Genomic DNA, 13,642 nt, shown 5'->3' on the forward strand with positions numbered 1-13,642 from the left:
TGAAACACCGTCACAACAGAGAAGAAGAGCTGCAGAAGCGCATTTCCTTTAATGAAACAGCCACCTTTTTATTTCTACAATTTAATCGAAAATAAGCATTATATGAGGAAGAAATGAAATATAATCCTTCATAAAGTGCATATATGAAGGCGTACGCTCGGGAGACAAGCGGTACCGGGTGAATTTCCGCCTTTGTTGGTGCGCGCGTGTTGTTGTTAGCTAGCTCCGCTCGTGAACGATGTTCGGTTTATTCTAAAAATCCAAAAAGAACTTTCTATTTTTGGTGAAGAGGCAACCTCTGCTGAGCACGATGGCCACTCAGAGAGTTCTCCCTCAGAGCAAAGAGACTCTGCTGCAGAACTACAACAAGAGGCTGAAAGATGACATCAAGTCGATCATGGACAACTTCACGGAGATCATCAAAACTGCCAAGGTAAGATTCCAGCTGCTCCTCTCTGTTACCACTGTGGAAAAAACAATTTTAATAACCTGAAAATAGTCTGCTGACAAAACAAGTCAACGCAATCTCGATTTGGAAAAGTCCAGAAACAACTCCCTGTGTGGAGCAAAGCTGTAAAAGAATGTTTCTCTGAGAGTAAAATTATTTCTATTCTGCTTTATCCCTCCATATAGATTTAATTATAGAATAGGCGTCTCAGTGTGAGAAGTGGAACGTTTTATCAAGTTATTTGTTAAATCAATGCTTCTCGGAGCCGTGAACCAGAAGTATTTATGTTTTTTCCTTTTTTCCCCACGCGCCACTAGGGAGAGCTCGCGTGCCACCTCCTTGCTGCCTCCTGGCTAATTCATCATTTGGTTCTCATTCATGACAGTTATAGAATGTTTGACTCTTTAAAATGTGACACACTTGTAGAATGTGTGATTTTTTTTCCCGATATCCGTGTTTAAAATGAGTGACAGTTATAGAATTTATGACGTTTTGGAACGCGGGACAGTTATAAAGTGTGTGACAGTTTTAGACTTTCACAATATTTGACTGATGTTTGAAACCCTCAAACATTCGAATTCTTCCATCCTGAGTGTAATGGAGGTGAGCCCTAACCCTGTTATAGCAGATTGCGGTTACATGTATGCCCTCATTGAGCTAAGCCGTCTCATCCATAGTGGTCAATTCTTTTTCTCCCAACCCATGATGTACTCCTCAAATTATTGCATCAACATTGCAAATATTATGGTCTGCTTAGTCAGTCATTCATGGCGTATTAAACCACAGAGTGTGTAGTTAAGGCGTCTCCTTACTTAGCACTTTGTGCTTGCCAGATGATCATGTGTCACAACCTCTGTGAAGTTAGTTTGTTAATGACTTAATTAAAGACACAAAAATAGGTTCCTTGAATATTTTTTTTTTCAAAAGAATAAAAATACAGATTAAATCTTCAACTTTTACCAGTGTACAAAGTGAAGCAGTAAAGTCTCTGTGACAGCTTTATGGATGTCGTTCAGGGTGGATCAGTCCAGTTTATGGATGCCAACACCCTGCACATACGTAGACATGATTTCTTATCTCGGTGGAATAAGTGGGGATATCAGCATGTTGGACTTTTGAGAAGCAGTCTCATTAAATCCAAATATGCCGCTAAAACAGCTCCTCTTGTTAGTATTTTAAATAAGGTAAACTTTAAATCACTAATGTGGCTGAATTTCTTGAATTTATAATTTTCAGCAATCTGTAGATCAGCTATAATATGGTGACACTATAGTACAGTGATTTTTACTTCTGACAACTTTTCTTTAAAAAAAAAAGTTTGTGCTATCATTCAGTGAAGTCTTTTAACATGCGGTCTGTCTGACAGCGCAGCACACAAGCGGACGAAATGCTGTTAAAATGTTTGTTTCTTTGTCCAGATTGAGGATGAGACGCAGGTATCGAGACCGACCCAGGCCGAGCAGGACCACTACGAGATGCACGTCAGAGCAGCCAACATTGTGAGTATTTCCAAAAGCGCTAATATACACCCGGCACCCACTTCGGCAACGCTGCAACTCAAGTCCGAAACAGTTAATTCAAAATTGTTTACAGAAAATAACACAATACAATGTAAATCATTCTCTGTCCGCATTTAATAGTTCAAAGACAACACAACAATGGAAGTTTTCTCAACTTATTCAACTGATGCGGTTTTGGTTGCAAATCCCCGGTTTGTGCGTCACTTCACCTGCAGTGCAGAAGTGATGCTGGTGAGTCTCTGAAGCGTCCCCCCCTCTCCTGTGTGGCTGTCTCAGGTCCGAGCCGGCGAGTCCCTCATGAAGCTCGTGTCGGATCTGAAGCAGTTCTTGATTCTGAACGACTTCCCCTCCGTCAACGACGCCATCAGCCTGCAGAACCAGCAGCTCCGCTCGCTGCAGGAGGAGTGCGACAAGAAGCTGACGTCGCTCCGGGACGAGATCGCCATCGACCTGTATGAGCTCGAGGAAGAATATTACTCCTCCAGGTACAAGTAGGCTCAGACTTGCCCCCCATTCCACCGCACCGCCCATCTCTCACACCCATGCCCAGCACCATGTACTGTCTCTTTTTGTTTTTTTTTTGCCATTCACGGATGGGTTAAATCCCCACTTGAGGGCCATCATGACGTCTCACATCTCACTCGGTGCCTTTTACGTTGTTGTGATGTACCACAGCTTTGACCTCTCTGTTCTGTAATGGTCAAAGCATCAAGGCCTTAAAGGGGCAGACCACGAAAATTCAGGTCCGATTCGGCCTGAAAGCTTAAAAGCTCTTTTCATCTTTTATTTAAACAAAACCAAAAGCATCAGTGTGTGGATTTACTGCAGGTTTCTGACCAAATCCCGGAAGGCCTTTCAGCTTTGTGATCTGTAATATTCAGAGGTTTTAGGAAACATTTTCACAAATAAGCTTGGACGTCCAAGAGAGTAACTCCTCCGATATTTGTGAGCGATGAGATCTCCAAGTGCATTTATAACATTCATAACAATTTAAATAGAAGGGATGATGTTGAGGCCTTCGTTTTTCTAATGTGTCCATGCATGATTGCATGCTAGGCTACAAGTTCCAAGTGATTTATACAATGATAGAAGAGATTTTTTAATGTATCAACCATGAAAATTAATATAATTGATAATATTTAAAGCATATATATATATATATAAATATATAAATATATATATATATATATATATATATATATATATATATATATATATATATATATATATGATAACAGCCTGTGTGATAGATTTTAAAGGTACAATTTGTGAAATTCTACTCATACCACTATTATCCTCCAGATGGCAACAGTGAGTCACTCTCCCTGTTTAGCTAGCTGTAGCTTCCTCCTGCTTTTTAGTGTTGGCGTGACTCCAGTGCACCATCTTGTGGTACAGTCTAGTTTTACTGAAGGATTCCTGGTTAGCTTTTTTACTCAAGAAGATGCCCACAACGTTCTGATTAATACATTTTTCAGATTGAAAGTTTTTGAGTAAAAATGTTATTGTACCTTGTAGACATTAATAAATACGTAGTTAGATGTCGGGGTTTGCTGTTATTCATCTGAGGCTTTAAATTTCTAACATAGATGTTTAAAAAAAAAAAATAAAAGATTTGGAAGATTAAGATTTAAACCTTGTGAATTCCGTCCGTAGGAACAAGAGCTGTAAGCATGAAAGCGGTCACACGAGGTGCAAATGTACATGTGTGTCAGTTTTTTTCAAGCTGTTCCAACAGACTGGAAGTGATGGAAAAATAAAAGTAGAGACAAAACGCTGCAGGAGTTTGTCTTGTTTTTTTTTTCTCAGTCCTGTGTGGAGCATGCTGGGTGTGGGCTTGGCTTCCTCGCTGCACTTGCACTGCTTTTTTCCTCCCATCAGCCACTAATTTCATCCTTCACGCTGAACCTAGACGGCCAGTTAATCCGCCAGCCCCCTCTGAATCGTAGCGGTTCACCGTTTCCACTGCTTCTGCGCGTCGCGTGCCTTCATGTGTGCTTATTCTGACTTGTCGCTCTCGTCTGCTCCTCTCTCTTTCTGCGCTGCGCTGACTCTTTGCCTCCCGCTGGTTTCCGCTCCGCGAAGCTACAGTCAGTGGGACGCCACTGACCTGCCGCTGTGTGAGGCCTACCGGCGCCGGGACAGCTGGGCGTCCTCAGACAGCAGCTGCAGCTCCACGCAGGGCGACCGGGACGACGCGGACGCACCTCCGTCGCAGGAGGCCAACCCCCAGCAGCACCACCTCAACGGACACGGGACGGCGTCCTCAGAGAAACCGTGAGGACGACTCCGACGCCACACTCCTGATGGACATTTCTCACTTCCCTTTATTGAACTGGTGGTTTACTTTACACACTCGTAACAGGACTAAAACTTTGTTTTTCTTTAGCATTACTGGAGTAAAACTTGTAATAAGTTGACAGCCTGTAAAGCCATAAAAACAGTCACTTTCCCCTCAATTTAAATGAATTAAATGCGTAGACTGTTTTTGTGAGTAGTTTTAATGAGCTGCGTTGCTTTTTTTATGTTGAAAGTAATGAAGTACAAGATGTTTACTTTTTGTTGTTTGCTTTTGTAATATGATGGCAGCTTTTTTTTTAACTTCCCTGTGAAGACATCGAATAAAGAATGAGGGGAGAAAATGGTGGTTTTATGTTTTTAATCAAAAGTTTTTATGAGAGCAACGCAACATAAAACGAGTTTGAAGTTGAAACTTTTACACAAACTTGAGAATGTAGAAGTGGATTATTTCTTATTTCGACATCTCTCTGCATTTTTGTGAAATGGAAAAAAAATCATTCCAATACAATTAAGCTGCATAAAGTTGAACAATAGGAGCTATAAACAATAATCACAACATTATGTTTGAGACTAACCAATAAAAGCCGTTTATTGAAAACAGCACAGACATGACGGTAACGGTGAAATCTAAAAAAAAAAAAGTTTACGAAATGCACTAATTCAAAAAGACAAGAGAACCATCCCGTTCCTCAGTATCTCCGATTCATCTTCTTGAACTTCTCATAGTGATAGTCGTCTGTGGCCTTCTCGTTGTTGGGACGCTTGCGGTAGTTGGGTGGGGACGGAGCTGCGGATCAACAAACCACATTAAAGAAAGTTCTACAATCTTGAAGAAACTCGTTCATGAAGCAATCCTGACTGCTGGTTTGAAACTGAAGAGAAGAGGTGTTGTGTCTCACCCTCCGGTCCCGGTTTCTCCGTGTCCCCCACGCGCAGCGGCCTGGCTTTGGGCTCTTCTCTGTGTCGGTGGTGCCTCTGCGGTGCGTTCGAGTCCTCGTGATAAACTGAGAGAAGAGTAAAATGTTGATCTCTGGTCCCCTTCAGCAGTCCATCGTGTGTCTGTTGGCAGGTGTAAAGAACTCACAGCGGTTGTGTTGGACGTAGTTTACGGCGATGTTGGTGGGTACGAACGACGTGCCCTGGTCTTTCTTCTTGTTCCGCTGTTCGGCTATGAGTTTGGCCTTAGCCTCCTCTGTCTGGATGATGTTCTTGATCTTTGCACTGAGAAGAAAAACAAAATAAAGCAGGTACAGCTCAGTAACGAACATCTTTTTAAATTCATTTAAAGAGACACATATCCTGGAATGTTGTACGTACTCAATACCAAGATCAACTTCAGGGATCCCGCTCAGCATCTGATTCGATAACATCTCCTCTGTCTTCTTTGCAGAGTTGACCCGAATGTTTTCTGGCAGCTCGTACAGGTGGTCCTCGGCATTCTTCACCTTCACTTTCTGTTCCTCTGCCTCCACCAAGCCTTTCTTCTTCTTCAACTCTGTCTCAATGTATTTCATCCTGCAGAGAAACACCATGAACCGTTTCCACAGAGCGCTGTAACCCGCTTGAAATATATCAGAGGAAATCATGTGTTGATCAACCCTCGGTTAGTTTAAAACTGAATATGTGTGTGTTGGTGTGACCAGGGGACAAAAAGCACATACATGTCTGCGTCTTCGTCTCTTCTGTTGGTCTCAGCTGAGAAGGATGTGCCCAGGTTGAGGTCCGTCTCATCCTCTGTCCTGCTCGGGAAGTAAAAGTTGTTTGAAGTCAGACGAACCAACGCCGCAATGTTTCAGAAACGACACAGGATCTATAACGTCACCCACATGTCTCTGTTTCTGTCTTTCACGTTCTTCATGTCAACAATTCCTCCGGTCTTCAGTTTGAAAGGGTCATTCTGTTAAAGTGAAATCAAGATAAAAATTGGTCTAAACACATGACAGACAGGTTGTGCAATTAATAATACAGAAACTTTAATGAAGCAGGACTCACATCGATTTCTGCTTCTGGTGGCAGCTTCTCTCCAACCAGCAAGGCAGTGACACTGAAGAAGCGTAAATAATGTATTAAAAATACGTCACAGGAAAAAAAAATGCTTAAAAAAACAATACATACTGCTAAAATGTATATCTGAAAAGAAGAAATGTCCTTTATCAATATATGAGTTCATTGTAATTGTTTTATATGTGTGGAATATAATAAATATATTTCAATTTGATAATCAATTTTAATGCATACATTATTCAAGGCCGAAAAATATTTTACAGATAATAAAGATTATCAACTAAAAGGGACAAGGGAAAAGCTTTCAGCTGTTGGATTTCATCTGGGAAGACCAGTCAAAACATGACGACTGATATTAAAGATGCATCATTAAAATAAAATGTTATTCTGTTCAGGGATCATTTGTCAGAATGCAATGGTCGCAATGTATCGATCTTGTGCATTTTGTTAATTTCACATATATGAAATGTTCTCCAGCTCGAATCCTAGTAAGGACGCATTGTTTGCACAGCGCAATCCGCAGATTTCAGATTGGCCAATATGTGGCTCTAACATTCGTTTCCAGAGCATCAATTTAAATATAGCTCGCCATTGGGTCTGTTATAGAGTACAGACAAAATTTGAAAGACACTATACACGTGGTTAAAGAATATCAAAGGTTCGTGTTGAATTTTCGTTACCTGACTCCGTTTTGTCTTCTTCGCAGACTCTGAAGCTCTTTTACTTCCTCCACCTTTGATCTATTTGACAAAGAACACCAAACCATGTGAAATTGTTTATTTATGGAAAAATGCATAAATACAGTAAATAAGAATAATGCATATAGATGGAAAGTTCTGGACGTTGCTGCACTGCCCGCAAGCATTAAGACGGACTGATCTGCTAGTTTACCTCACTTCTTTAGTGGTTTCGTCCTCCTCCTCCTCATCCGATGAGTTCCTTCTTCTCCTGAAGTTTTTGCCACACGGCATTTTTATCCTCTGTTTATTATAATTTGGGAGCTTTTTTGGTGGATTAGCGCTGGCTGCTAGCAGACACCCGGATGTCGGACTCGGTTGATGGGGGACGATTTAACTTGACGTACGTCAATAATACGTCACTTCCGCACGCTTCCGTCCCTTTACGCAATCATAACAAACATGTCGAGTTACAGACAGTTCGGGAGGCTTTTGGCTTTATCTGCAAGACTTTCACACCCGTAAGTTTATCTGTTGGTCAGCAATGGCCACGCAGTGTCCTTTCGGTTTGCATTTTCTCGTGTCTTTAAATACAAACACCTTTAATGTGCACAAAGTCAGGCTAACATGAGCTAGCCGGTTAGCACGCTGCTTCAATGTGGAGTGACGCAGGAGGAATAAATGACCCAATTTACCTCAGTTTGCCCCAGTTAGTCCTTCTGTTAAGATGAGAGATGGTGATGATGCTCGTGTTGTGTTTAAGCGGAAGTAAGTGATTGTCTGCCAGAAACACGGTGTAAAATTGAAGTTCAATGTCACTACCAAGCCCTGAAGTGGATGAGATAAGAATTACATACACACGTTCAAGTGAAGATGGAAGGAGCAAAATGAGAGCAGAAATAGTCTGCTTTATGTGATCATAACAGTAGCAGGAAAACATAGATATATATGTTTTTAATTTCATGTTTCAAGCATGTACCCAGAGATAAAAGTAGGTTACATGTCAAAAGTAACTTTTTTGGGCACAACTTAGAGATCAGATTGTGGGTAAAACAAGTATGGAGTGGGGAGGTTTGAAGTTTCAATGTTAAAACAGCGGCCAGAATTATGGGTGAATAAACCATCAAAATGGCAACAGATCTTGGAAGAAGTGTTTTTAATTGACTCATCATACTTCATGAATCCTCTTCTGCATTTACCATTGACATTTATAGGACACAGCCTCATTAAGGCACTCCATGGAGCTGAACGGGGTCAAGGGTCATGTTCAGGGAGACACAGTGAAGGCCGGTCCACTGTGGGCTTTGACCCCAGGAACATCCGATCCCAAGTCCATGTTTCTAGCCTCTGGGTCACCACTGCACAATTGCATCTATGCAGATCTGCAGAGACAGAAACACTCTTGTAGCTCATATTCCACTGGAATTTGTATTTTTAATCTTGCACATGGTCAGTTGTCACTTAAGTTATGTATATCTTCAGCTACATTGTTTTAATGTTTTGCTCAACTTTGTCTTTCGAAAGCTCCTGTTGTTCCTGCCAATGACAGTCGCTGACAGTCAATAGACCTACACTGTGAGCATTTTGCAAGCAGAGACAAGATTTCCGTCCATCCATCTTTCTGTGCTGCTTATAACCTATTCAGGGTCAACCGTGCGCGAAAACCCACACACACATGAGAAGACCATGCAAACTCCACACAGAAAGGCCCGACTGTCTCACATGAGACGAGAGCAGTAACCACTGTGCAGCAACAGACAACCTCTGTTCCGTATTAAACAGGATTTTTTTTAACAGAGAAAGTACATCTGTTTTATTTTTCTTACTTTAAGCTGTCTGATCATCTACACTTTACATGGACGTGGCAGGAATATTTAGCTTGTCCTAATGTGCCTGTGACTCTGCTCTACATGTGGTTAAGTCCAGAGAGCTTAATTAATGTTAACTGGACTTTTGGAATGTGCGAGCTTATGAATCACTTATTTACAGTCCTCTCACATAGTGAGGTTAAGTCAAGCTAACTCCTGTGACTCATTGTAGCATTTTCAGCTCTGTGTGTTGCATTTGGCAGTAGTTTTTGTTGATCATTGCAATGTTTCGCAACACATTAAATAGAGTTGTGTTACACACTGTGAGCATTTCATGACTTTAGTAAAAGAAAGCTGGTGGTGGTGGAGATGAAGATGCACAACTTTCAATATGGAGTGAGCAGGATGGAGGAGGGAAAGTCTCACATTGAAATAATCGGTTGAAAATACTAATACACTAATAGAAAGATTGTAGATATGTTGCACAAAAGTTGACGGAGATGGAAGAAGAGTGAAGGAAGAAAAGATTCATGTAAGCAGTGAAGGAAGACACTGAAATGGTTGCTGTCATCCTGGAGAGTGAGGTAAAGGTAGATCATCCACTAACCTCTGAAGGGAGCAGTCAGAGAGTGAGCAAGTCGTCAACGAAAGAGATACACAGTAGATTGATTTATGAGCAGCAACACACAATTTTTCTCTTTGTAAGGGATTTATTTTCACCAGCGAGGCTTTGTTTTAATTCACCAGCACTTAAATTCTGACTAAGTCGAGTCTGTATTTGATTTGTTACTATTTAAAAAGAAATGCTTAAAACCAGTATTTTTCTGTAAACATAGCCTTTCGTTTATATTTGTCATTGTTCCAGAGCTCATTGGTTACGCATCGTTTTGTGGTTTGCGTCAGATGTGCGTTTGATGTCTGTTGAATTACAATTTTCCAGCCTGAAGGAGTGTCCTTTCAACACGGGCCAAAGGGCATGCATGACAAATATACTGCACATATCTGCTCTCATAACAAGACTGATGTGTTTATCCTTCAACGCATCTCCAGTGGAAGATGCTGCAGAATGAAGTGGATTGTTTGTATTTCTAATTGAGAAGCCCTAATTTTTCAAGCCGAGACTGATTCTATTACACACAGCTGTGTTTATGCTGTTATCTCTGTCCTCTGTGAAGAGATTTATTGTTTCGCTCTCACTTTGCTCACAGTATTACGTTAAATAATAGCAAGTGGAAAGAGTGTCTATAATACGTCTATGCTGTGGTGACCTTTTGAATCTCCTTTGTGCATTATTTCAGTCTTGCTGCCGGTGGATGTCAGAGCAGTGGATTACACTGGCCTTCACATACCATCAGAGTCTCAAACAGATGGCCACAGAACCCCCTCTGGGCTGTTCCTGGTTTGTATTCATCAAGCATCCTGTAACACTCTCATGTTTGGCATTGGAAATGTTGATCCAGATTTGATGAGCAGATGCTGATCAGCTGCTCTTGAAGTGTGTTGTGTGTCCGGGAGGCTTTTGTGTCCTGAACAGATGTTGTTCCTGTTGTCCATTCAAAGCAAATAACTTAAAAAGAGCCTGTTATTATCATAAAGTCTGATTTTAGTGTATGCAACACAAATTTTGAGTACGCCCTTGGTAGTGACTGGTAATGACTCCTTGTTCCTGGTGTTTTCTCTTTCCAGGAAGAACCATGTTTGTGCAGACTCAAGACACACCAAACCCAAACAGTATGAAGTTCCTACCTGGCCGAACAGTTCTTGAAGCAGGAACTATGAATTTTGCCGGCCCGCGTGACGCTTTCTGCTCACCCTTAGCCAGGTATGACACTTTCTAGCAGAGGGAAGTAGAGGCTTAAGAGATGACAGAAGGAAGTGTGTAACCACGAGGCCTTCAAATATCAACAGCTCAGGATGCATCAGAAACGACATAATAAGACATAAAAACTGGTGACAAATCAAACATGCAGATCACACACTACACTGTGGCAATTATTATTGTTGTTGTTTGTATTGCACTTTTCAGAGAGAAAAACTGACAAAGTGCTTCACATGATTAAATATAATCCATGGAAGTCATACACATTTAAATATATACACAGTAAAACTCATCAACATAACTGGCAACACAAGAAAAGAAACCACACCGTCGTTACAAAGCAAACACACGTCACAGTGAAATCCAGCCCACACCCTTCATCCTCTGACTGAGCTCACTGGTATGATAAAGGTCCAGAGCAATTGGAACTATGCGTTGGATGACGGCTACAGATCTCTGCAGCGCCAGATTTTTGTCATCATACATTCATACAGTTGGGAACTGAGATCGGTACCTGTCGGGGATTTCTCAGGTTACAGTCCCCACATGACAACGATAAATAAAAACAAGCCGCCTTCAGCGGCGTCACTTTCTCGTTTCTCTCGTCGTCGAGATAAGAGACAAACATGCTCTCGTGCATCCACCCAAAGGACGGGGTAAAGTTCAGGAGGCAAACTATATTTTCACACTACATTTGCTGTACACTGCCAACTTTTCCTGCTGCTGACATATCTATCAATCATTGCAACCACTTCATCGTCATAAATGGGAGCTCTGTTTTACTGAAGTCGTGGGTGTGAGCATACTGATTTATGCTTCGAGCAAAGTTGAGATGAAAATCCCTCTTGGTGTCTTCAGCAGCTCCATTTTTTTTAAATTAATGGAAACCCAGGGACTCCAGATCCAGCTTTCCAAAACTTCTAAACCTGAAGCTTTTGGCTGCATATGAGTCGTTCAGTATTTGAATTTGAAGTCATTCAGGTTTGACAGCAGTGGAAATAATTACTGTTGTATAATTGAAAAATAATTTCACATAGAGGCATCCTGCATATCTGAGATATTTGACACATATTCAGGGTCAGGTTCATTTTTCCATTTTTGTAAATGCATTGAAATGTCTGTATTGTGCTATATTGTCTTCAGGCAGCTCTTTAGGATTGATGGGGTCAAAAGTGTCTTCCTGGGCCCGGACTTCATCACCATCACAAAGGTACAAACAGGTCCACATGATATTAATCTCCTAGTTAAGCACTCTATAAACAGTACTGCTTTAAATAACTTTTTCTTTTCCCTTCCCCCGACTTCAGTCTGATTCTAATATGGAATGGAAAGTGATCAAACCGGATGTATATGCTGCCATTATGGACTTTTTCACCTCCGGACTCCCTGTTGTGAACGAGGACAGTCAGCCCAGCGCAGATACAGGTCAGGATTTCAGTCAGCTGTGCAGAACAAACACAGAAAACACAGAGTGGATCAGAGCAGCGTGTTTGAACTCTAAGTCTCTCTTCTCTTTCAGCACCGTCAGATGACGACGATGAGGTGGTCGCTATGATTAAAGAACTTCTGGACACTCGAATAAGGTGACAGCTTGTGAGGATGACCTCTCGGTCGCTTGTTGCTGGGATCTTCTGTCCTTTCTCTCATACGTACTGCTGCTCTGGCTGCTCAGGCCCACGGTGCAGGAAGACGGCGGCGATGTCCTGTACCGAGGCTTTGAAGATGGCGTGGTTAAATTGAAGTTGCAGGGATCTTGCACCAGCTGTCCCAGTTCCATCGTGACTTTGAAGAGCGGAATCCAAAACATGCTGCAGTTTTACGTCCCGGAAGTTGAATCAGTGGAGCAGGTTCATTCTCTATTTCTGTTGTTCTCTCTGAGGATGTGAGCATCTTATTCTGCTCAGTTCAAGGCTAAGGTTAAGAATGTTTTTATACTTAGCATAAAGATACACCTTTCATGATTTCAGAAATCGACATGAAGCTGATTATAATCACTCAAATTTCACCATTTGTAGTTGGATTTGTTGCAGTATTTTTGTATAATTCTGTACCTTTTTTTGTACCTAGGTGCAGTTATCTAAACGTCATCCAGCTGACGTTCATCCGTTCACTGTTCATATGAGTTTTATTTTTTAATTGCCCCGGTTTTTTTTTTTTATGCTGCTACTATTTGTTTATTACCATTTCAGTAGTTTTGCTATTGTCGGTTTAGAAACTCACATAAAGTGTTACATAATGGGATTGCCTGTCTGATAAATGTTTACAACGATAGGTTTATAATTACAGCCTTCACTGCAAATATTGCCTGCGTAGACATCAAGGCCACCTGGATAATATTTAAACTGGTGTCTCCAGATCCATCTTATCACAGAAGTTAAAGGAGTGTAAGAAACCTGTTTTATGCGTCATGCTAAGATTTTTTCACTCCTCATTGTAAAAGAAGAGCACATGTGGCAAGCTGTCATATGTCTTTGAAGGCCTTTCTTGACTGGGCTGTGTGGTCTCTATCATCCTCAGTACGGGTGTGTTGTGTGTGTGTGTGTGTGTGTGTGTGTGTGTGTGTGTCTCCACAGGTAAAGGATGAGGATGAAGAGGAGGCAGCCCAAGTCTGAACTCCTGAAACAAGAGCCATCTCCGCACATTCCTGTTTCTCCCAAGCCAGCTGCTTCACCGCGAACTATAGGAGCAATAAAGCGAGAGGATGTTTGGCACAGCTGTGTAAATCATTGCAATAAAACCAGATGCTGTCATTGGTTTTTGGTAGCCGTTTCCCTCAAGGACAAGGTTTCATAAACTGTGGGACGGAAACGCTCCGTTATAACGACAGATGGCTCAAGAGCAGGAATAAAATGTATTTATTATTTGGCATTGTTACATATCTGCTGAATCAGTCACGCCAGTCTCTAGGTTTATATACTGTATGTACATGAATAAAGCTTCTTAAATTGTATTTTGAGTTTAGACTCTTTATTTTCCTCCAGTGATATTTATTCTGACTTGATTTTTTTTTTTCTTATATTTTGGGGTGTGCGTTGTTCATTCCTTCACTGCAGTATCAGTTGGAT

General features: G+C 41.4%; 3 protein-coding genes across 4 annotated transcripts; 2 read left to right on the forward strand and 1 right to left on the reverse strand.

The window, feature by feature from the left end:
• Positions 1-19: 19 nt before the first annotated feature.
• med22 (mediator complex subunit 22) lies at positions 20-4,574 on the forward strand. Of its 2 annotated transcripts, XM_030104182.1 has the most exons (4): positions 20-433; positions 1,867-1,947; positions 2,245-2,453; positions 4,054-4,574. In XM_030104182.1, exons 1-4 carry the CDS (start codon positions 311-313, stop codon positions 4,247-4,249), a joined length of 609 nt encoding a protein of 202 aa, XP_029960042.1. In that variant the 5' UTR covers positions 20-310; the 3' UTR covers positions 4,250-4,574. The 2 variants fall into 2 exon arrangements, with proteins under 2 accessions (XP_029960042.1, XP_029960043.1); XM_030104183.1 differs by lacking the exon at positions 4,054-4,574 and having other exon boundaries at positions 2,245-3,747.
• Positions 4,575-4,612: 38 nt separating this feature from the next.
• On the reverse strand, positions 4,613-7,328 carry c12h9orf78 (chromosome 12 C9orf78 homolog). Its single transcript, XM_030104181.1, has 9 exons — positions 7,165-7,328; positions 6,954-7,013; positions 6,262-6,313; positions 6,096-6,166; positions 5,931-6,008; positions 5,587-5,784; positions 5,354-5,490; positions 5,169-5,273; positions 4,613-5,056 (listed from the first exon to the last, which is right to left on the reverse strand). The coding sequence occupies exons 1-9, from the start codon at positions 7,242-7,244 to the stop codon at positions 4,959-4,961; spliced, it is 879 nt and encodes a 292-aa protein (XP_029960041.1). The 5' UTR covers positions 7,245-7,328; the 3' UTR covers positions 4,613-4,958.
• A 58-nt stretch (positions 7,329-7,386) lies between these two features.
• nfu1 (NFU1 iron-sulfur cluster scaffold homolog (S. cerevisiae)) lies at positions 7,387-13,527 on the forward strand. The gene is made up of 8 exons (XM_030104738.1): positions 7,387-7,471; positions 10,057-10,157; positions 10,445-10,580; positions 11,721-11,787; positions 11,885-12,002; positions 12,097-12,160; positions 12,250-12,424; positions 13,151-13,527. Exons 1-8 carry the CDS (start codon positions 7,413-7,415, stop codon positions 13,187-13,189), a joined length of 759 nt encoding a protein of 252 aa, XP_029960598.1. The 5' UTR covers positions 7,387-7,412; the 3' UTR covers positions 13,190-13,527.
• Positions 13,528-13,642: the final 115 nt, after the last annotated feature.

Source organism: Salarias fasciatus, chromosome 12 (assembly GCF_902148845.1).
Source record: "Salarias fasciatus chromosome 12, fSalaFa1.1, whole genome shotgun sequence".
Classification (NCBI taxonomy): domain Eukaryota; kingdom Metazoa; phylum Chordata; class Actinopteri; order Blenniiformes; family Blenniidae; genus Salarias; species Salarias fasciatus.

Bases quoted from the DNA above. Each gene is read 5' to 3' on its own strand.
- c12h9orf78 (XM_030104181.1), bottom strand. From the start codon at position 7,244: ATGCCGTGTGGCAAAAACTTCAGGAGAAGAAGGAACTCATCGGATGAG. The intron at 6,314-6,953 runs GTAACGAAAATT...ACGCTTCTTCAG, and splicing joins AGAAGACAAAACGGAGTCAG to TGTCACTGCCTTGCTGGTTG. The intron at 5,274-5,353 runs GTGAGTTCTTTA...CTCTTCTCTCAG, and splicing joins CTACGTCCAACACAACCGCT to TTTATCACGAGGACTCGAAC.
- med22 (XM_030104182.1), top strand. From the start codon at position 311: ATGGCCACTCAGAGAGTTCTCCCTCAGAGCAAAGAGACTCTGCTGCAG. The intron at 1,948-2,244 runs GTGAGTATTTCC...TGGCTGTCTCAG, and splicing joins ACGTCAGAGCAGCCAACATT to GTCCGAGCCGGCGAGTCCCT. The intron at 2,454-4,053 runs GTACAAGTAGGC...CGCTCCGCGAAG, and splicing joins GAAGAATATTACTCCTCCAG to CTACAGTCAGTGGGACGCCA.
- nfu1 (XM_030104738.1), top strand. From the start codon at position 7,413: ATGTCGAGTTACAGACAGTTCGGGAGGCTTTTGGCTTTATCTGCAAGA. The intron at 12,161-12,249 runs GTGACAGCTTGT...CTGGCTGCTCAG, and splicing joins CTTCTGGACACTCGAATAAG to GCCCACGGTGCAGGAAGACG. The intron at 12,425-13,150 runs GTTCATTCTCTA...GTGTCTCCACAG, and splicing joins AAGTTGAATCAGTGGAGCAG to GTAAAGGATGAGGATGAAGA.